At 40.2% G+C, this 21,007-nt stretch overlaps 1 protein-coding gene across 2 annotated transcripts in view; it reads right to left on the bottom strand.

The window, feature by feature from the left end:
* The window catches only part of CCDC198 (coiled-coil domain containing 198), a 28,433-nt gene extending 8,430 nt beyond the window's left edge, over positions 1 to 20,003 (bottom strand). The window contains exons 1-4 of one of the 2 annotated variants that reach the window (XM_047080228.1): positions 19,781 to 20,003; positions 17,312 to 17,394; positions 2,690 to 2,776; positions 750 to 851 (exon numbers count right to left, since the gene is read on the bottom strand). In XM_047080228.1, the coding sequence (XP_046936184.1) occupies positions 750 to 851; positions 2,690 to 2,776; positions 17,312 to 17,394; positions 19,781 to 20,003 (495 nt within the window). The remainder of the gene's footprint in view (positions 1 to 749; positions 852 to 2,689; positions 2,777 to 17,311; positions 17,395 to 19,780) is intronic. The other variant, XM_047080229.1, reaches the window with a different exon arrangement.
* Between the last annotated feature and the right edge of the window lie 1,004 nt (positions 20,004 to 21,007).

The raw sequence follows: 21,007 nt of genomic DNA, 5'->3' as shown, positions 1-21,007 counted from the left end.
TCAACAGATCAGTCACTTTGCAAGTTGAGTGCTTAACTGTGGTCCCCTAATCAGAACACACTTTTTTTTCCTATTAGATGGTATGGAAGCTTTCTCTTTGCACAGGACAGGCTCATTAGGAAAGGGGAGAATATATGCCCACAGTCTCAAAAAGCTATGGTTTGATTTAAGAGGAGCTTTGTAAAAACATTTGTTGGCAGGCAAGAGATGTATTTAGAATTGCAGAAGACAGTGACTTTAGGCTTAAACACTCGAGTAAGGAGTTTGGAATATGACACTTACAGGAGACATTACTGTAAAAGGGTGTGTTCTAAGAGATCATTCTGGTAAGATAATTCTATGGTGTGAATTATGGAGGGATGCCTAGGTATCAAAATAAAGACCAACTCACCCCCCCCTCTATTTTACTAAATCAAGAAAAATGATCTAACCTCATTTTCCTGCTGGAGCCAGAACATCATAGGAGCAATTTATGAAAAAAAAATATAGGAAAGGAAGAAAAAACAGACTTGGGGCACAGATATGTCCTTGTGACTGAAAACAGAGAAAAGACTCAACAGTCGGTAGCAGAAGGGATCTTGCTGATTCTTCCCAGCTCCAGTAGTGGAAGCTTCGGTGCCAATGACCAAATTTAAAATGCTAAGTAAAGACTGGGGATGAATGCTAAACTACATTCATATGCGAGGGCAGTGATTATGTGGAGTAAATGTGCTAAATATGGCACTCTTCTTCTCTCTCCTCATACTTACCTCTTGTCTGTTCCGGTTCATTTCCAACATTCTCATCTTATGTAAATATTGTCTTTTCCCGGGAATGTATCCTGGAGTTGGCATTGTCTTTTCCAGTTCCTGCTGTGAAAGATGCCGCACTCATTACAACTGGGCAATTTGTTACGGACTCTGCAATCCACAACTTGCAATTCTTTTTGGAACAGAGCGAGATCTTAATCAGTCATCAGTTATAATCCATAGAGATCTCTTATTATGTCAAAGGGGGATCATTGTAGTTCTTCACTGAGTCCTTTCCGGGTGGCCCTCAGTGACTAAAGCTTTGCTCTGTGTCTAATACAGTTTTTAAGCTTCCTGTAGAGTTTTGCAAATCTGAAATGGAAATATCTTTCCACATCTCATTTATTCCTATCTCCCCAGAAACGTGTTCTGGTTTGATAAAACTGGCCTCTTTCTTCAAAATGCCTCTTCTGCTATTGACTAATTGTCTGGACGTGAAATTAGAGGGGAGCCACCAAATGGCTAAGTGGAACGCATTTCCATAGACTGTACCCTCATATACCAACGTAAGCCCTGGAATATTAGGAAGTTGATCATTTGTGACTTTGGTGATCTCCCGTGGTGCATCGTAAACCCCAGTGGGACAGTGCAGTTACTGAGGGCAACCAGGGGTGAATACACCCTTGTTCATTCCTTGCTGTGGCCAGGAAAGGGAGCCAGATGTGCTCCGTGCTATCTTTTACGCTGCCCTGTGGACAGTGACTATGTTGGCTGTAGCGAGCCTCACGAGGGGGCCATCTCTACAGTGCTGTCAGCAGCACAAACATGACCTTGAGGGTCTAAATGCACCTGGGCATCTTTGACCACATCAGCTAGCTGTGCAGCAGTACCTTGCTGGCTTGACAATGAATCAGGAGTGGAAAGGGTTGAAAATCTACTACCTCACAGTTTTCATGTCTACACGAGGGGAGCTGTCTCAGCAGAAAGTGACAAACTTATAGAAGGAAAAGCTCTTTAGAAGACATTTTCCAAGGGGCGCCTGGGTGGCTCAGTCGGTTAAGCGGCCGGCTTCGGCTCAGGTCATGATCCCACAGTCTGTGAGTTCGAGCCCCGCATTGGGCTCTGTGCTGACAGCTCAGAGCCTGGAGCCTGTTTCAGATTCTGTGTCTCCCTCTCTCTGACCCTCCCCTGTTCATGCTCTGTCTCTCTCTGTCTCAAAAATAAATAAACGTTAGGGGCGCCTGGGTGGCGCAGTCGGTTAAGCGTCCGACTTCAGCCAGGTCACGATCTCGCGGTCCGTGAGTTCGAGCCCCGCGTCAGGCTCTGGGCTGATGGCTCGGAGCCTGGAGCCTGTTTCCGATTCTGTGTCTCCCTCTCTCTCTGCCCCTCCCCCGTTCATGCTCTGTCTCTCTCTGTCCCAAAAATAAATAAACGTTGGAAAAAAAATAAATAAATAAATAAACGTTAAAAAAAAATTAAAAAAAAAAAGAAGACATTTTCCGAGGATTCGTTTTTTGGTGAGGTTGTGGTAAATAAGTTAGGGACACCTTGTAGATAGGATTTCCACCAAAAGACTGAGAATGAAGGGAAAGCTTTAACTTGAGGGGACGAATAAAAGGAGAGTCATACTAGATTTTTCATAAATGTGAACACTTCTAGAATTAGCAGTGTCCAAGAAAAATTCCTCTCTCTTATCTACATCTTCCTGTTTTCACCAGGAAGTGGAGAAGGGCCCAGAGTTTACCTCACAGACAAGAGTCTTTGCCAGTTGGAGGCAGGCCTGGGAGATAATGGATAGCTTTGGAAGTCTTGACTCTGAATGACTTAATAGTTTGATTTGTCTTTGAGGTCTTCTTGCAGGGAGTAAATGAAAGGACAGGCCATCCCTGCCCCTCCCCCCGTCGCCCCCCCCCCCCCCCCCCCCGCCGTTACTCACCCCCTCCAGTTAGCGTTGCGTTTACCTTTGCTCTGTGAGTTGTTCTGGCTTCTTGCTGACTCAGGAGCCTTTCAGAAGTAATTACTTGTGGCAGGTCAATGGGTTCAAGCTTCTAGAAGTCCAACATTTAGAGTATTCAGCATTCCTCATGCCATGAGATGATGAAACGTAAAAGCCAGACATTAAACTATCTTACCACTTTGCAAAAGCAGCACTTATTCCTGAGAGCACACAGGGAAGGCGATTTCAACGGGATTACAGTTGTATCTGTGCAAGAGTTTTCAACTCATCTGGGTTCTTTATTCTCTTTCACCGACGCCAGTGACTTATTGATCTGAATATTTGTCAGGGAGTTAAAAGACTAAGAATCCTTTTCTGTGTGCATCGAGGGAGCAAGTCCAAAGTTATCAAACAACAAGGGTCTTAGAGTATTAACAATGAAAGAGGCACCAGGAATTTCTTTTATTCATTCCTTAACTGCCCAGCTGAACTCTTTCAGTCCTTAGGGAAGTAACCTATTTTTAAGATCTCCAGAGAACCTCCCTCAGCCTCCTCAATAATAATCACTGGTGCTCCTGAGGCACATTTACATGAAAGTGCAATGGGCTTACAAATCTTGGACACTTTTTTTTCTTTTTTCTTAGCAGGGGATTGTCTTTATGGGGAAGATCACATTGGAGTTTCAAGGGATCACTAAGACTGGGAAGCAACTGATGAACCAACGGATCTGCCTTCAACCCTATTTGCCTCGATGACTTAATGCTCTGGAAGTTGGAACACTGGGAAATGACTGAGCAGGCCTAGGAGACAAAAGGTGGGTCTCTCCACACTGACATGCAGGCAGGGACCTGGAAGGCTGTAGAATTTATGTGTTTACTCAGTGAGTACATACTGAACAACTAGTGTGTACCAGGCATGGGGGTGCAATGGTCAACAAAAGCAATATGGTCCCTACGGAGCTCACAATCTATGGGGGGAACAAACACATTTTGCTTGTGTGATTATTCATTGATAATTACAAACTGCGATCTGTACTTTGTAGAAAAGGTCTACAGGGCAGAACCATGAAAATATGTAACCAGAGGACTCCGCCTTGGAAACGGAAGTTGTTATGAGTTGAATTGTGCCCTCTACCCCAGTTTGTATGTTGAGGTCTTAACCCCCAATATGTCAGAATGTGATGTTATTTGGAAATAGGGTCCTTGCAGATATAATTAGTTAAGATGAGGTCACAGGAGCAGGGTGACCCTTAATCCAACATGTCTGGTGTCCTCATTACAAGAGGGAAATTTGGTTGCACACCCACATGCACACAGGGAGAACACCTGTGAAGGTAGAGATGGGGATGATACTCCTAAAAGCCAAGGAGTGACAAAGATTGCCAGGAAACCACCAGAAGTTAAGAGAGAGGCATGGAACAGATTCTTCCTCTCAGCTCCCAGAAGGAACCAACCCTTAAAACACCTTGATCTTGGACTTCTAGCATCCAGAATTGTGAGATAATACATTTCTATTATTTAAAGCCCCACAATTTGTTGTACTTTGTTACAGCAGCCCTAGAAAATTAATACAAGGGGGAGAGGAGTAAGGAGGCAGTCCAAGAAAGTTTCCTGAAGATGAATTTTTCAGCAGAAGTTGGACACTTAGGAAATTTTAGGGAACTAAGGTGTTCCAGGTGGGGAGAACAACATAAACAATAACCCTGAGGTAAGAGAGTGTATGATCTGTTGAGGAAATTGCAAGAAGTCAGTTGACTGCTGTTCAGAGTCGGGGGGCGGGGGGGAATGGCTCAAATGAGGCTGGAGAGGTAGGCAGGGGCCAAGTTTTGTAGGTCCTGATAGGGCATTCTAAAGATGTTGGTCGTCGTCTTCGTCGTCGTCGTCTTCTTCTTCTTCTTCTCTTCTTCTTCTTCTTCTTCTTCTTCTTCTTCTTCTTCTTCTTCTCCTTTGGTATTTATAAATGATGTAGATTTTTATCCATTCGGTTGGTGTACTATAAACTTCACTACTTAAATAGCTTTCTTTTTTTTAATATGAAATTTATTGTCAAATTGGTTTCCATATAACACACAGTGCTCATCCCAACAGGTGCCCTTCTCAATGCCCATCACCCACTTTCTCCTCCCTCCTACCCCCCATCAACGCTCAGTTTATCCTTAGTTTTTAAGAGTCTCTTATGGTTTGCTTCCCTCTCTGTAACTTTTTTTTCCCCTTCCCTTCCCCCATGGTCTTCTGTTAAGTTTCTCAGGATCCACATAAGAGTGAAAACATATGGTATCTGTCTTTCTCTGCCTGACTTATTTCACTTAGCATAACACTCTCCAGTTCCATCCACGTTGCTACAAAAGGCCACATTTTATTCTTTCTCATTGTCAAGTAGTATTCTATTGCATATCTAAACCACAACTTCTTTATCTGTTCATCAGTTGATGGACATTTAGGCTCTTTCCATAATTTGGCTATTGTTGAAAGTGCTGCTATAAACATTGGGGTACAAGTGCTCCTATGCATCAGCACTCCTATATCCCTCGGGTAAATTCCTAGCAGTGCTATTGCTGGGTCATAGGGTAGATCTATTTTTAATTTTTTGAGGAACCTCCACACTGTTTTCCAGAGTAGCTGCACCAGTTTGCATTCCCACCAACAATGCAAGAGGGTTCCCGTTTCTCCACATCCCCTCCAGCATCTATAGTCTCCTGATTTGTTCATTTTAGCCACTCTGGCTGGTGTGAGGTGATATCTGAGTGTGGTTTTGATTTGTATTTCCCTGATGAGGAGTGACATTGAGCATCTTTTCATGTGCCTGTTGGCCATCTGGATGTCTTCTTTAGAGAAGTGTCTATTCATGTCTTCTTCCCATTTCGTCACTGGATTATTTGTTTTTCGGGTATGGAGTTTGCTGAGTTCTTTATAGATTTTGGATACTAGCCCTTTGTCCCATATGCCATTTGCAAATATCTTTCCCCATTCCGTCAGTTGCCTTTTAGTTTTGTCGATTGTTTCCTTTGCAGTGCAGAAGCTCTTTATCTTCATGACGTCCCAATAGTTCATTTTTGCTTTTAATTCCCCTGCCTTTGGAGATGTGTCAAGTAAGATGTTGGTTTTCTTAAGAGCAGTGGGCAGTCATTGACATGTATGAAGCAAAGTAGTGGTGTGATTACATTTGCTTTTTAAAAAATGATTACTCTAGCTGCAGTGTGAAAACTAGAGAAGAGAAGTCACAGATGTGGGGACAGCATTGAAGAGGACCACAGAAATGGGTTGGGGGTTCATGGAGGGAAATCTATGGGCTCCACAAATATTTAAAACTGACCAAACAAGATTTGTTCTAGTTGGTGAGGGAGAGAGAAGAGTCCAAATGGCATCCAAAGGGATGGATAGTGTTATCATTCACTGAGATTGGAATCCTAGGGGAAGGCCAGGTGTGAATGGCATATAACAGGAGGATACAAATTCAGTTTGAGGCGTACCAGTGTATGTGTTGAGTAGATAATGAGATATACAGGCATGGAACTCAGAGGAGACATCTGTTCTGGAGATGCATGTTCAGGAATCATCCCTGGGTAGAGAATAACTGAAGCCATAGTCATGGAGGAGGGTAAGAGTGAGAAGAGCAGAGCCAAGGACTCAAGACTTGAGGAGCTCTAATACTAACAAGCTGGTAGATGGGGATGAGGTGGCCAAGGACACGGAGAAGAGATGGCTCAAGAGGAAGACGCCACACTGAGACAAACAGTGTGAGCACTACTCCCACCTTAGTCCAACAATACAGGCAAATGATAATTTATTCTGAAGTTATTTTTCCTTTTAGTCTGATTTGTTGCATTATTAAGGGGTAGACCTGGAAGCCAGCTTGGCTTTCAAGGTGATCAGAGTGAAAAAAGAGAAGGGGGAGACAGGGAAATGGATGCTGAGCAGCCAGCACTCGTGAGAAGCATGACCTGTACCTCCAGCTACTTCCCTGGAGAACAACTTCCTGGTCTCTGGGCCTGGGCCTGAGCTGTTCTAGGGGAAACATCCTGCATTCCTTTCTGCTGGAGCAACCCAAAGCTCACCGGGCAAGGAAGAAGACAAGGGGAAGGATTTGGAGATGGGGAGGAGAGACAAAGGGAAAGAACTCATCTTTAGGTTAGACATGTGCCAGGCAATTTGCATTTGTGGTAGGAAGTGGCTCTCTGTTCCACTCTCACCTTAGGTGAGAAAGTAGATTTTTTAACATAGCAACTGCACAAGAATGTAATGAGAGGTGATGAGTACTAGTAAGACAGAGGTTTGTCTGGCCCTCTTCTCTGCAGAACATAAAGATGATGGGCAAATGGGACCTGCTGGTGTAAGAAGTAACAGCTGATCAGATCAGAACGTGGGGGGAACAGAGATCAAGGGGAGATATCCATGTACCTGTGGGAAAAAGAATCAGCAAGGGCTGAAGGGGGATTTGGGGCATGAAGGGCTGAAGGGGGATTTGGGGCATGAAGGGGAGAGAACAAGGAAGTGTTTGTTCCACTCCCTGGACTTGGTTCAGGTTCCGGTTCTTCCTGGTGATGAGGCCCATGTGCCTTTACAGCTGCCCCTGTGTCTATCACACCCAGGGTCACACCATGTCAGCTCGTTCGATCCTCCTGTGAACACTGTGGGTAATTATGATGATTACCCATTATAGAGAGGTTAATAACTTGTCCAACGTTGCCTAGTAAGAAAGTGGCAACTCTAGAATTCAAACTCAGGTCTGTCTAGTTCCAAATCCCCAGCTCCCTCCTCTTCTCTGTGCTCCTAAACCTGGTTGATCATCAGAATCTCCTGGAATTAAAAAAAAAAAATCCTGGACTGTTCACTGGGGATTGCAATTTAACAGGTCTGGGAATGAATATATATATTATATATATATAAATAATAAACTTTAATTTTTAGGGTTCATAGCAAAACTGAGTGGAAAGTACAGAGAATTCCCATATACTCCCTATCCCCATATATGTACAACCTCCTCCATTATCAACATCCCTCACCATCTGTTATGACTAATGAGCCTACATTCACATGTCATTATCATTAAAAGTCCATAGTTTAACTTGGGGGTTCACTCTGGTGTTGTACATTTTATGGGTTTGCACAAATGTATAATGGCATGTGTATCTACCAATGTAGTATCTTACGGAATAGTTTCACCGCCCTAAAAATCCCCGTTTTGCTCATTCATGCCTCCCTCCCTCTCCCTATCCCCTGGCAACCACTGATCTTTTTATAGCCTCTGTTGTTTTGCCTTTTCTGAAATGTCAATATCCTTGGACTCATACAGTATGCAGCCTTTTCAGATTGGCTTTTTCACTTAGCAACACACATTCAAGTTTTGTCCATGTATTTTCATAGCTTGAGAGCTGATTTCTTTTTAGTGCTGAATAATATTCCATCATATGGATGTGCCGTGGTTTCTTCATTCATTCATCTACTGAAGGACATCTTGGTTATATCCAAATTTTGGAAATTATGAATAAAGCTACCATAAACCTCCACGTGCAGGCTTTTGTGTGGATATAAATTTTCAGTTCATTTGGGTAAATACCAAAGCTCATGATTGCTAGACTGTATGGAAAGAGTATGTTTAGTTTTATAAGAAAGCACCAAACTGACTTCCAAAGTGGCTCTGCCATTTTGCGTTCCACCAGCAGCGTGTGAGAGTTCCTGCTGCTCCACATCCTTGCCAACTTTTGGTGTCGTCAGTGGTTTGGATTTTGTGATTCTCATATGTGTATGGTGATATCTCATGGTTGTTTTAATTTGTATTTTCCTGATGACACATGACGTTGAACATATTTTCATATGCTCACTTGTCTTCTTATTCTCTTGACACTGTCTTTTGTAGAGCAGAACATTTTTTTTTAATGTTTATTTATTTTTGAGAGAGAACAAGTGGGGGAGGATCCCAGAGATGGGGACAGAGGATCCAAAGTGGGTTCCATGCTGACAGCAGTGAGCCCAATGTGGGGCTTGAACTCACAAACTGAGAGATCATGACCTGAGCTGATGTCAGATGCTCAACAAACTGAGCCACCCAGGTGTCCCAGAGCAGGTTTTAATTTCAATGAAGTCCAGCTTCTCAACTGTTTCTTTGGAATGTATCTCCAAGGGATTCTGATGATTTTCCAGGTTGGGGTCTAGTGGCTTCCCTACTGCCTCAAGTGAATAAAGGGGCTACATCAGAGTAGATCACAAAGGATTTGTGTGTGGAGCATTATTGAAAATGTGAGTCTGAAGAAACCAGCTATTTAAATATTTTCACCTATTTAAAATAACTTATCCATAAATACTTAGGGCCAGGTTTTTCTTTGGAAGTGTAAATTTATATTCTTCTATTTTCAGACTCATTTTATTTAAACCCATAATTCTGATAAGGGTTAAATAGTAGGTGTCTTTAAGAACCCTCTCTAGGCAATTGTTTTCTTCCTGGCCTTTGGAAAGAAACTAAGAATCACTCTATTCCTCCACAAAGGGCACTAGATGGCAGCAATGAACATTACAAGTAGAATCCCTCCGTTAAGTATTTGCACTTGGCCTGAGAAGCTATGTAGAAAATATTGTTGGAAAATTGGCTTCTCTAAAGAAACCAGTCAAATGAAATTGCCCTAGAATTCTGGGGTTCATATCAATGTTCCTTTTCCCTGATTAGGAAGCAAGATGCCTCACTTCATCATCTGAGAGAATACAAGGGAAGGACTTACTGGAGAATTGGAAGGGTAGAATGACAGACTTTTTTTTTTTTTTTTTAAGTCTTATGGTATAAAAAAAAATGTGTCATCTATCTAAAGGTTTCTGGGTTATTTGGCTTCTCAAATTAAACAAATGGTCAGGAAAATCAAGTGAAATGTCAGCTGAAAGATTTAGAAATGGAGATTAAAAATCAAGCAGAAGTCACTGAGCTTGGTGACGCACTGACCTGAGATGGTTGCTTCTGTGTCCTAACAGGAAGATAAAGATGGGCAGGAGCTCAAAGAAATTGCAAAATTTGTTTGGCACAATGACTCAAGAATGTATACCCTTTAAGGTTCTGGGAAGAAGGTAAAGGTGTCCAGAACAGTCTTGGAGTAAGAGATTATAAGCCCAAGGAAGAGTTTCTGGTCAAGGCATTGCAACGAATCCACATTTCAGTAACTTTCTTTGTCCCAAACATCTAGCAATGAAAACTAAAACATAAAACCAAAAACAAAAAAAAAATGTGGTTGGCCCTTAATACAAGATGTATATCTCCATGGGCCAGAAAAAAAGATAACATACTTAGAGGAAGCTGATCCATATGGCATTCAGGCCTCCTGATGGCTGTGAGTTATTTCTACAAATTAAAGGGGACCTAAAAATGCTCCATGTAAGATGGTAAACTAGAGCAAAGATCACAGCTTGAAATCAGAGGCTGAGTTATTCTCTACTTTTCTACCTGGTTTAAGAGAGCTGCATCAAAATGTAAGTTGGAAGATTAGTTTTACAAGCGTTACCAAAAAGTTGAATACGAAGAATATTATCTTCGTATTCATAAAAAGGATGAAATCTTGCCATTTGCTACAACATGGATGGACCTAGAGAGTATAATGTTAAGTGAAATAACATTAGACTGAGAAAGACAATACCATATGATTTCACTCAGATGTGGAGTCTAAAAAACAAAACAAGTGTATCAACAAAAAGCAGAAATAGACTTATAAGTACAGAGAACAAACTGGTGGTTGCCAGAGGGAAAAGGGGGAGGGAATGGGCGAAATGGGTGAAGGGAAGTGGGAGATACAGGCTCCCAGTTATGGAACGAATAAGTCACAGGAATGAAAGGCACAGCTTAGGGAACATCGTCAATAGTGTTATAATAACATTGTATAGTTATACTGATGGTAGCTACACTTGGGGCGAACACAGCTTAAGTGTAGAGATAGGGAATCACCATGAAACTCATGTTACATTGTGCGTCAACTATACTCAGAAAAAGTTTGTTAGAAGTTGAAGATGAAGTGGCACAAAAACAGACACATAGACCAATGGAATAGAATAGAAATCCCAGAACTAGACCCACAAACGTATGGCCAACTCATCTTTGACAAAGCAGGAAAGAACATCCAATGGAAAAAAGACAGCCTCTTTAACAAATGGTGCTGGGAGAACTGGACAGCAACATGCAGAAGGTTGAAACAAGACCACTTTCTCACACCATTCAAAAAAATAAACTCAAAATGGATAAAGGACCTGAATGTGAGACAGGAAACCATTAAAACCTTAGAGGAGAAAGCAGGAAAAGACCTCTCTGACCTCAGCCGTAGCAATCTCTTACTCGACACATCCCCAAAGGCAAGGGAATTAAAAGCAAAAGTGAATTACTGGGACCTTATGAAGATAAAAAGCTTCTGCACAGCAAAGGAAACAACCAACAAAACTAAAAGGCAACCAACGGAATGGGAAAAGATATTTGCAAATGACATATCGGACAAAGGGCTAGTATCCAAAATCTATAAAGAGCTCACCAAACTCCACACCCGAAAAACAAATAACCCAGTGAAGAAATGGGCAGAAAACATGAATAGACACTTCTCTAAAGAAGACATCCAGATGGCCAACAGGCACATGAAAAGATGTTCAGCGTCGCTCCTTATCAGGGAAATACAAATCAAAACCACACTCAGGTATCACCTCACGCCAGTCAGAGTGGCCAAAATGAACAAATCAGGAGACTATAGATGCTGGTGAGGATGTGGAGAAACGGGAACCCTCTTGCACTGTTGGTGGGAATGCAAATTGGTGCAGCCGCTCTGGAAAGCAGTGTGGAGGTTCCTCAGAAAATTAAAAATAGACCTACCCTATGACCCAGCAATAGCACTGCTGGGAATTTATCCAAGGGATACAGGAGTACTGATGCACAGGGGCACTTGTACCCCAATGTTTATAGCAGCACTCTCAACAATAGCCAAATTGTGGAAAGAGCCTAAATGTCCATCAACTGATGAATGGATAAAGAAATTGTGGTTTATATACACAATGGAATACTACGTGGCAATGAGAAAGAATGAAATATGGCCCTTTGTAGCAACGTGGATGGAACTGGAGAGTGTGATGCTAAGTGAAGTAAGCCATACAGAGAAAGACAGATACCATATGGTTTCACTCTTATGTGGATCCTGAGAAACTTTAACAGAAACCCATGGGGGAGGGGAAGGAAAAAAAAAAGAGGTTAGAGTGGGAGAGAGCCAAAGCATAAGAGACTCTTAAAAACTGAGAACAAACTGAGGGTTGATGGGGGGTGGGAGGGAGGGGAGGGTGGGTGATGGGTATTGAGGAGGGCACCTTTTGGGATGAGCACTGGGTGTTGTATGGAAACCAATTTGACAATAAATTTCATATATTAAAAAAATAAATAAATAAACATAAAAAAGTTGAAGATGAAGAAGCTAAGACTTTATAACAATAAATTTGAAAGCTTCAATGGATAAATTAATGATACTCTGGAAAAATATAAATTAGCAAAACTGAATCAGGAAGAAATAAGATAATTGAAACAACTAAGAAATTAAGTTAGTTGGAAAATTTCTCATTCCCCCAAAAGTCCAGGCGGCTAAAGGTGGTTTCACAGGCCTGTTTCATCAAACTTTTAAGATAATAACCGTGTTACATCAAATATTATAGACAACTGAAGAAAGAAAAAGATAATCAGTGAATTTTACAAAACTACTACAACCCTGGAAGCAAAACTAATAAAAGACAGTATAGGAAATTATAGGACAATTTTTTCTTATGAAAATAGACGTGAAAAGCTCAAGCATAGACAATCCTGCCATGTATTTGTATATGTATCTTGTGGCCAAGCAGGATTTATGCCAGGAATATAAGCATGGTTCAACATCATAAAGTTTGTTAGTGTACTACATTGTATCAGCTGGTTTAAAAAGGAAATTCGTATGATTATTTTAATAGATAAAGGGGGAAATATCAATAAAATTTCACACCGAGCCCGAAGAAAAACTCTTACCACACTAGGAATAAAGGGAATGTCAACAATTTAATAAATGGCGTTGTGCCAGATAGCTCCCACTTGGTTCTCTAGGTCCACTTGCCACATTTCTCTCCCCTGTTCTCTGCCTGTGAGTAACCAGTTTCTTCTGCCTTCAGGCTTTCCACTGGGTTTAGCCACTGAGACATCCTGGCAGGAGATCTGAGAGAAGAGACAACAGTGTATTTCTCCCCCTGGCTTCCTTCCTGCAAGGGCGTGTTGGCCTGGTTGTGTCCTCCTGTTTCTCTCAAAGCACCTGCCTCTACCTGACTATCTCCTTCCAGGTTCTAGAAGAGTCTCACTCTGAGTCCCTTTGCTCAGAGATGGTTATCCGTCAGCGGCCACTAGTGGTTATTGCAATATCCTTTGTGGTCCCCTTGATCCAAACCTCATAAACAGTTACTTATAAAGAAAATTTCCTTGAATTATTCTAATTTGAGTATGGCATCTGATTCCTTTTGGGACTCTGACCAGCATCTATCAAAACCCTATTGCAAATGTACTTAGTTTTCGAACCATATGTATTAATGTCATAGATAAGAGAAGGATGCCCATTGTCACTGCTGGTATTCAATATCGGAGGAAAACTCTAGCCAAAGCAAAAGTCAAGAAAACAAAAGAAGGAATAAGAATTGGGAGGAAAGAGAAAAAACTATTCTTATTTATGGAAGATGTCATCTACATAGCAAATCTAAAAGAATCTATAGATAGTTAGAATTCATTTCAATAAAGTTGTGGAACACAAAATTCAATCTGCAAAATTCAAAAGCTTTCTTATTCACAAGTAATAATCATTTAGAAAATTAAATGGAGAGGGGCGCCTGGGTGGCTTAGTCAGTTGGGCATCTGACTCTTGATTTCAGCTCAGGTCATGATCTCAGGTCATGAGATTGAGCCCTGTGTTGGGCTCCATGTGAGCATTTAGCTGGCTTGAGATTCTCTTTCTCCCTCTCTCTCAGTCCCTCCCCCATCTCTAAAAAAGAAAAGAAAGAAGAAAAGAAAAGAAGAAGAAAGGAAAAGAAAAGAAAAAAGAAAATGGGGTGGGGGGAAGACCTTATTCATAATAGGAGGGTAAAACCCCCGTAGTGTATTTTGATGGTCAGCATGGACTTGCCTCGGCTACAGCCTCCAGTTATTCAAACACTAATCTAGGTGTTGCTGTGAAATTATTTTTGAGATGTGATTAAGATCAATAATCATTTGACTTTAAGTAAGGAAGATTATTTTAGATAATCTGGGTGGGCCTGACTCAGACAGTTGAAATGTCTTAAAAGTAAAGCTGAGGCTCCCCTGAAGAAGAGAAAATTCTACTTGTGGACAGCAGCTTAAGCTCATGTCCTGCATTTGCAGCCTGACCTCCCTGATGGCCTGCCCTGTGGATTTTGGACTTGCCTTGCCAGCCTCCACAATCATATAAGGCAATATAAGCCAATTACCTGCGTGTATATATATATATATATATATATATATATATATATATACATGTATATATGTATATATGTGTATATATATATACACACACACACACACACACACACATATCACAAAGAAACATATAATAGAAAATGGGCAAAGAGAAAAGACAAGGAAAGGGAATAAACTGGTGGCAAATCATATAATACTGATAACAAACAATGAAACCGTCTGGGTCAGAACCAGCTTCCTTGTCTCTTCCCGGCAGTCTTAATACTCATCTTTTCCCCTTTGCCCTCATTCATTCAACATTTATGCAACTCATATTTATTGAGCCCTATTATGTTCCAGGTACTGTTCTAGACACTTAGATATATTAGTGAAGACAACAGACAAAAATCCCTGCCTCTCTGAAAGACTATATTCTAGCACTGTCAGGGAGGTGATGAAGAAAATACACAATGAACATTAGAGAAGTAAATTTCTTGGCGTGTTAGATGGTACTCTGGGGAAAAGAAAAGATCACGGAGGATCAGGGGACCCAGGATCGCCAGGGTAAAGATTGCAACTGTCAAGAGGTTATCATGATAAGCCTCTAGGAAGGTAAGATTTAAGCAAATCTTGAGAGATGAGGGAGGGAGTCATCTGAGGAAATCACATTACCTGGGGCCCTGGGGGTGGGGGCAGTTGACCATCTCCACCTTAGGTTGGACTAGAGATGGTTAGAGGAGAAAGTGAATTAGGCCAGGAGGGACAGTGGTGATCAACTTCCAACACAAGATGAGCACGTTGGATTCAGAGTTCCCTGGCAGAGGCTCCCAGAACTTAGCAGCTCCAAGTTGGAGAACTTTAGTTCATGACCTGCTCTTTACTTGAGGAGTAGATGTCTAGGAAGTGGAGAGTGCCAAATGTGCAACTCAAATTATTTAGGATGCAATTAGATTTGGTTTAATAATTAAAAATACTTTTAGAATTTTCTTTGGCAGACATTAGGCTATTAATTAGCATGTCATGGGAACCCAGCATTTATTATTCTCTCAAAAACCCATTTGTGGTGGAGAATGTGCTGAGCCTCATTTGTGAAGATAATTATAGTTGATATCTTTGGGAATGTCTGCCAAGTTCCCAGTGATTTCCCTCTTCTCTGGGAGCTGCTTCCAGAATTTATGGTGGGGGGGGGGGCTTCTCTGCCTACATTTCTACTGCATAAGCATATCCTCTGGTCATAGCTTATTGGAACAGAACTAGAATCATGAGCAAAGCTGAATCAATAAGATATTTTTCTCCTAGGAATTTCAAATTGGAGCCTAAAGAGCCAGGCGAATCTATTTGACTGGAACTATAAAAATATAAATTCAGGAATTGAAGTTAGTCCATATTTCACCAAGTGATCTTGAGGAGCAAAGAAAGTTGATCTGCAGGAAGAATAAAGAATGCATGAAGGAAAGCTCAGGGGAGACACAGAGAGAGTTGTGCCATTCAGGTTCCAAGGCAAAGCTGTTCCCTGAAGCCCAAGTGCCTCCCAGTTCTTGGGTTCAACAAACACTCCTATATCTTCATAATTCATCACGTTGGCAACTAGTCAATTAGACTTACAATACAGGATGTTGCGGGTCTTCAATAGCAGGGAGAAGGCATTTTGATTTTTGTTCCTACCAGGGATAATGGGTCACATTGTCATTCATTCATCTATTCATTCACCATTCATTCATTCATTCATTCATTCATAAGCTTTTTGGGAGTACATATTAAGTGTTAGAGACTAAAGATATAAGACTGAACATGATATAGTCTTTGCACTAAAATAATTCATTTTTCTTGATTTTTTCATTTTTAAGGGGGTTGGTTAGGATGTGGGGATACCCTCTTTTGTTCTGAAACACCAAAGTTCTCCTTTTTGCGCTTGACTGACTTGAGAATCAAAGCCTAACTTTAGCTGATTTAGGGTTGATAGATCTAAAAAGTACTTTGTGAACTACAAATGGCTACATATACTTTTCACTGGTTATGGCAATATCTTCTACTTGAGTTATTCAGCTCACTGGCTCCATAGAAACATTATATTAAACACACCTCTTTGAAAAGTTACATTTGATTTAGGAATAAAAGGTAAAGTTTTTAAATTGTCCAGTTTAGTTAAAGATATGCCCAAAAGTTTTAAAATTATATATCAATTTGATATAATTATATTTTATTTATCTTTTAAAAAGTTTTGAGGTTTCTAATATCTTAGGAAAAGATGCTCTTTTGGTGAACAAAAGGTATAATCATTTCAAATAATGATTGTGAGCTTCTGGAGAAGACAGGTAAATAAAAACCAATTGAAACAGAAATAATCCCCAGCAAATGAGCTCAAATACCTCTGGGATTTGTCCAGATGTCTGGGTGAATTGTGTATCAGGTGGGATTTGGTTCCAATTCCTTTTTTTCCAAATGTCAGTGATAGATCCTGCTCACAGGAGAGCCCAAACCCTTCTCTTAGCTGATGCTCATTTTCAGGTACCCACTCAGATCTCTTTCCCCGTCTAGGATGAGAGTCCTTAGAATTTCTATTTCTCTAGAGAGAATTCATTAAATTTTTATTAAGGTGAATGCATTTAAATCTCTTGCTTTGCTGCCTTGGAACCCAATGTCCTCAATTTCAGCAACCAGTTAACATTTACAACGATAAAAGATTAGGGATAGAAGGTCTGTAGAGATCAACTATGCTGCTGGTTAAGAGCATGGGCTTTGAAGACCTGTTTGATGTCTGAGCTCCACTGTCCTTGGACAAGTTACTTAATTCTCTAAACCACACCTACAAAGCAAAGGTACTAGTTCCTTTCTCATAGAGAGGGTGTGAAGATTAAATGATGGACATTGATCAAGTTGCCCAGAGTGTATCTGACTTGAAGTAGGTGGTAATTAGAATAGTACTAGCTGTTATTATTGTTACTATTGTTTGTTATAACTCATCAAATGCAAAGTGCAAAGGTCTTTTGAATCCCATCATGCCTGTGCCTTTGATACTGTATTTCCTTCTTTTGGTGGTGGTCTTAAAAGTGAAATCATTACAAAAGGAAATCCTAAAGAAATATGGTCTTTGCAGTTGATGACATTCTCTTTAACAACATTCTCATTAGCTTAGTCATTTTCAATATCCCTTCTTTATGGTTATAGTTAAAAAGGGATGTTACCATTAAATCCAAGAAATTCCTTATGAGGTCTTTTAAATTCATCTTACTTGAAGTCTTCGGGGTGGATGCCTTTTAATAATACTTGTTTCTCCGTGTTCCAGTGGGATATCAAAATACATGGCCCTGGGCCCTTGAAAGATTAGGAGAGAAATGAAAAAAAAAACATTTAAAAATTTACTATTAAATTGGGCTAATCATTAGACTTTGTTAATACATTTTGGCACCTTTTTAGTTATATGTGTCCAACCTACATGTTGAATGTGGAGGTGAAACACATAAAGCAAGGGTCATACATGGATGCAAGTGATAAAATATTAGCCCATATCTAGGATTTAATTTCTGCTTTACTCATTTCTTCCCTGGATTGATATTTAGAGGAAAATCTGAAAAATCAACAATGTGTTGACCACAAATATTGTTCAACCATAGAATTTGGGCTGGAAAATAGAAACTTTTTCACTTGTTTTCATTTCATGAAATCTCTACAAAATAAATTTGGGAAATCAGAAAAAATATATCCTTAAGAAATGAAAATAAATTCTCCTTTCAGATGAAAGAGATGAATTGTGGATAGATGGATGGATAGGTATTAGAGGGGTAATAAAAATGGACTATGAGTGTATAATAGGAGTATGCAACGTTTAGTGTTGTATGTTCCCAATTAAATAGTCTCTCCAACTAGGGAAAGAAATTCCCACAAGTTGCCCTATAATACAATATACAAATAGTCTTTCCTGATGACACAAAACAGGCTACAGAGTTAAGCCTTGTTAGAAACAGAGCTAGGACTCAAGAGGTCCATTATGGGTTTTATTTTTTAGCTTAATTATCCTGGGGTGTTAGGACTGCTACCATGGCCAATGCTGCATGAATGAAGTTTTGTCTTTTCCTCTTAGAAATCTGGAAGCATTCTAATTTCTAGATTGTTGTGTGGACTATCCTACAATTTCACTTTGCATTCTAAACAGAAAAATCCTTGCATAATTATGTGTTTCTATCCTTACAACATTTGAATGACCATGTTAAAAACTTCTCCACGTCCTTATTCTCTTTCAAGAGATGCCAGCGTATGGAACAAGACAGAAACAACAGTAATGACAAGAAATAGCATTTTTGATTAAAAGATGTATTTCTGGCAACAGTTTTTTTTTCAGCAGCCTGACTACTCCTTATTTTTATACTATGATTTCAGTGATAACACCTCATTATTTAATTCAATTCATCCCAAATGGCATAGGCTATGTCAGGCAGTTATTTTTACCCTTGGTTTATAGGTGAAGGAAATTGATGCAGTGATTTGCTCAAAGTCATACAATTTGGTATTTAGTGGAGCTGGGGTTAGACTATGGATCTTTTGAAATTGGCAATCAGGATGCTTACCATCCCTTTGTTATTTATTTTTAATGTGATTTTGTCACTTCAAAAATAAGAATATTTTCCAGGTGGGACTCTAATGCATTAGACTTAGTTTTCACTATTCAGTTACCAGAATCTTAAAACTCTGGGTAGAAGGTTTGGATAAAAAGGAATTCTTCAATGAAACTAGAGGAAAATTCCCACTCCCATGCTTAGGAAGTTGGAGAACATAAAAATAGGCCATATGCAACCAGTCAAGAGTTGTCAGTTCTACAGAAAATAGCCGTGACAATCAGTCCAGTTGAGATGTACCAGATATGGAACGAGAATATCAGGCTTTCTGGCCAAGGTGACCAATAATGGGAACTTATTTGTGTTATCGATCCAGAATATAAATACAGAAAAAAATTACATAGATATACACATATGTACACATTATATATTTATATTTCTCTTCCCAAGTGAGAATCTCTGTTCAATTATCGTTGCGATTTTCATAAAAATGTTACGTGTCTTCTAAAATATCCCAGGATAATTTATAGCCACTTCAGGCTCAGAGCTTCCAATCATAATGGGAAAAATTCTCTTAGTTCTGCAAATGACGGAACTTAGTGCATATTCTGCGTGAAGAATGTGGGCTTGGGGAGGGGATGACTCATCCTCTCATCTGTATTGCAATAAATCAATTGTGTTTGGGGTGGTTTCCAACTTCACATTAGAATGAATTCACTCCGAAAGGGTTGCTTTCAAAACAACAAAGCCTGATGCACTAAATGGGGCTGGAGAGAATGATTTGAATTTAGAATCTAACTGAAACATATGATTGTCATAATTTATCACATCTTATCTATATAATTTTAATCATCTGGCAAAGCTAGGTATAAACATCGAAAGCACTATAAACTAAGCTGAAACAGAATGATTTTTTCCCTTCCAGTGCAGAATGGTAAGAAGCCCTCTGTGCAGTTTACACACCCGTTCTAATGTACCCAGAATACTTACAATTGACAAACACTCAGCCTCGAGTTGAAAGATGTTCCCTTACATTTCAGCAATTTAGAAACTTTCTGATATTGTTATAGAAACAGACAGCCAGGTACATCTGTCAATAGCTCTCCTTGGCCCAAATACACAGATTTCATGATGGGTCTTATGTTTACCTGCAGAGTATCTTCCATACCAGGTCTCTCGTAGAGGCGGCAGCTGACCTTCCAGAGCTTTGTTCTGGTCCTGCAGTCCTGTGAACAAATACGAACTCTTTTCTTCCAGATTCTGACTGAATGCAAAGTCCACGGGGCTGGCAGAGGGGAGTTCTTCCTCTTTGTTTTGCAAAGGTGCTACTTTGGTCACTCTAGGGTGAGGCTTAGAGTGGCTCAGGCCCATTTCACGGTAAAGATACTCAAAGAACAACCCCGAGGGAAGTGGTGTGGGGCCTTTAACTTGGCTTGTTTTAATTAAGGTACTTCAGAATTTTACCCCAGCTGCGCAAAGCACTTCATGACATATTTCTAAGCTTTATTTCACCCCACAGTAACCCCTCTGGCCACTTCCTGGGAGCCTGGTTTCCACGGAGATGTCCCTTCAACTCCCACTCTGCCATTTCAGACCCAAAGAATCCAGTTAAACATTGACTTGGGTCTGCCACTTTCTGAAAGACTCAGTAGTAGAAACGAAACCACTGTTGATCATTACACAAATCTCTAACATCAGGAAGCCATTCACAGGGGTGGAGAGCAGAGGTTTAAAGAAGTCTTAAACTTGACCCTTTCATTGCACATACCTTTCAATACCGTCAAGAGCTACCAACTGAGAATAGCTAAATCGTCTTCAGAAACGAGGGGATGCATGCTAAGCATTATTTGGTAACCTTTAGTTTTAGCTGAAGAATTTGTTTTCCAAATAGGAAAGGTAACAGTAGAGTGGCTAAAATAATTTTATTTTTCTTTCAATGACTTGAACTGCCTTTGATTAATTGCCTTTGATTAATATATTACAGGAGGGCAGGTAGACAGTAGAATTTCTTTCCTGGGGACAAGGGGACAAACTTTTTCTTCTTCTTTTTTTGAAGTATATAGTTGAGATACAATTTTATATTAGTTTCAGGTGGACAACACAGTGATTTCACAATTCTGTACATTACACTATGCTCATCATGATAAGAATAGTTACCATCTGTCACTATACAAGGTTATTACAATATTATTGACTATACACACTATGCTGTACTTTTCATCTCTGTGACTTACTTTTTTAAAAATTTTTTTTATACAATTTATTGTCAAATTGGTTTCCATATAACACCCAGTGCTCATCCGAACAGGTGCCCTCCTCAATGCCCATCATCCACTTTCCCCTCTCCCCCACCCCCCTTCAACCCTCAGTTTGTT

Source organism: Lynx rufus, unplaced genomic scaffold (assembly GCF_022079265.1).
Source record: "Lynx rufus isolate CCGP_SWC_20201006 ecotype Redwood Valley unplaced genomic scaffold, mLynRuf1.p SCAF_17, whole genome shotgun sequence".
NCBI lineage: Eukaryota > Metazoa > Chordata > Mammalia > Carnivora > Felidae > Lynx > Lynx rufus.
This window is presented reverse-complemented; position numbering and strand designations above follow the sequence as displayed.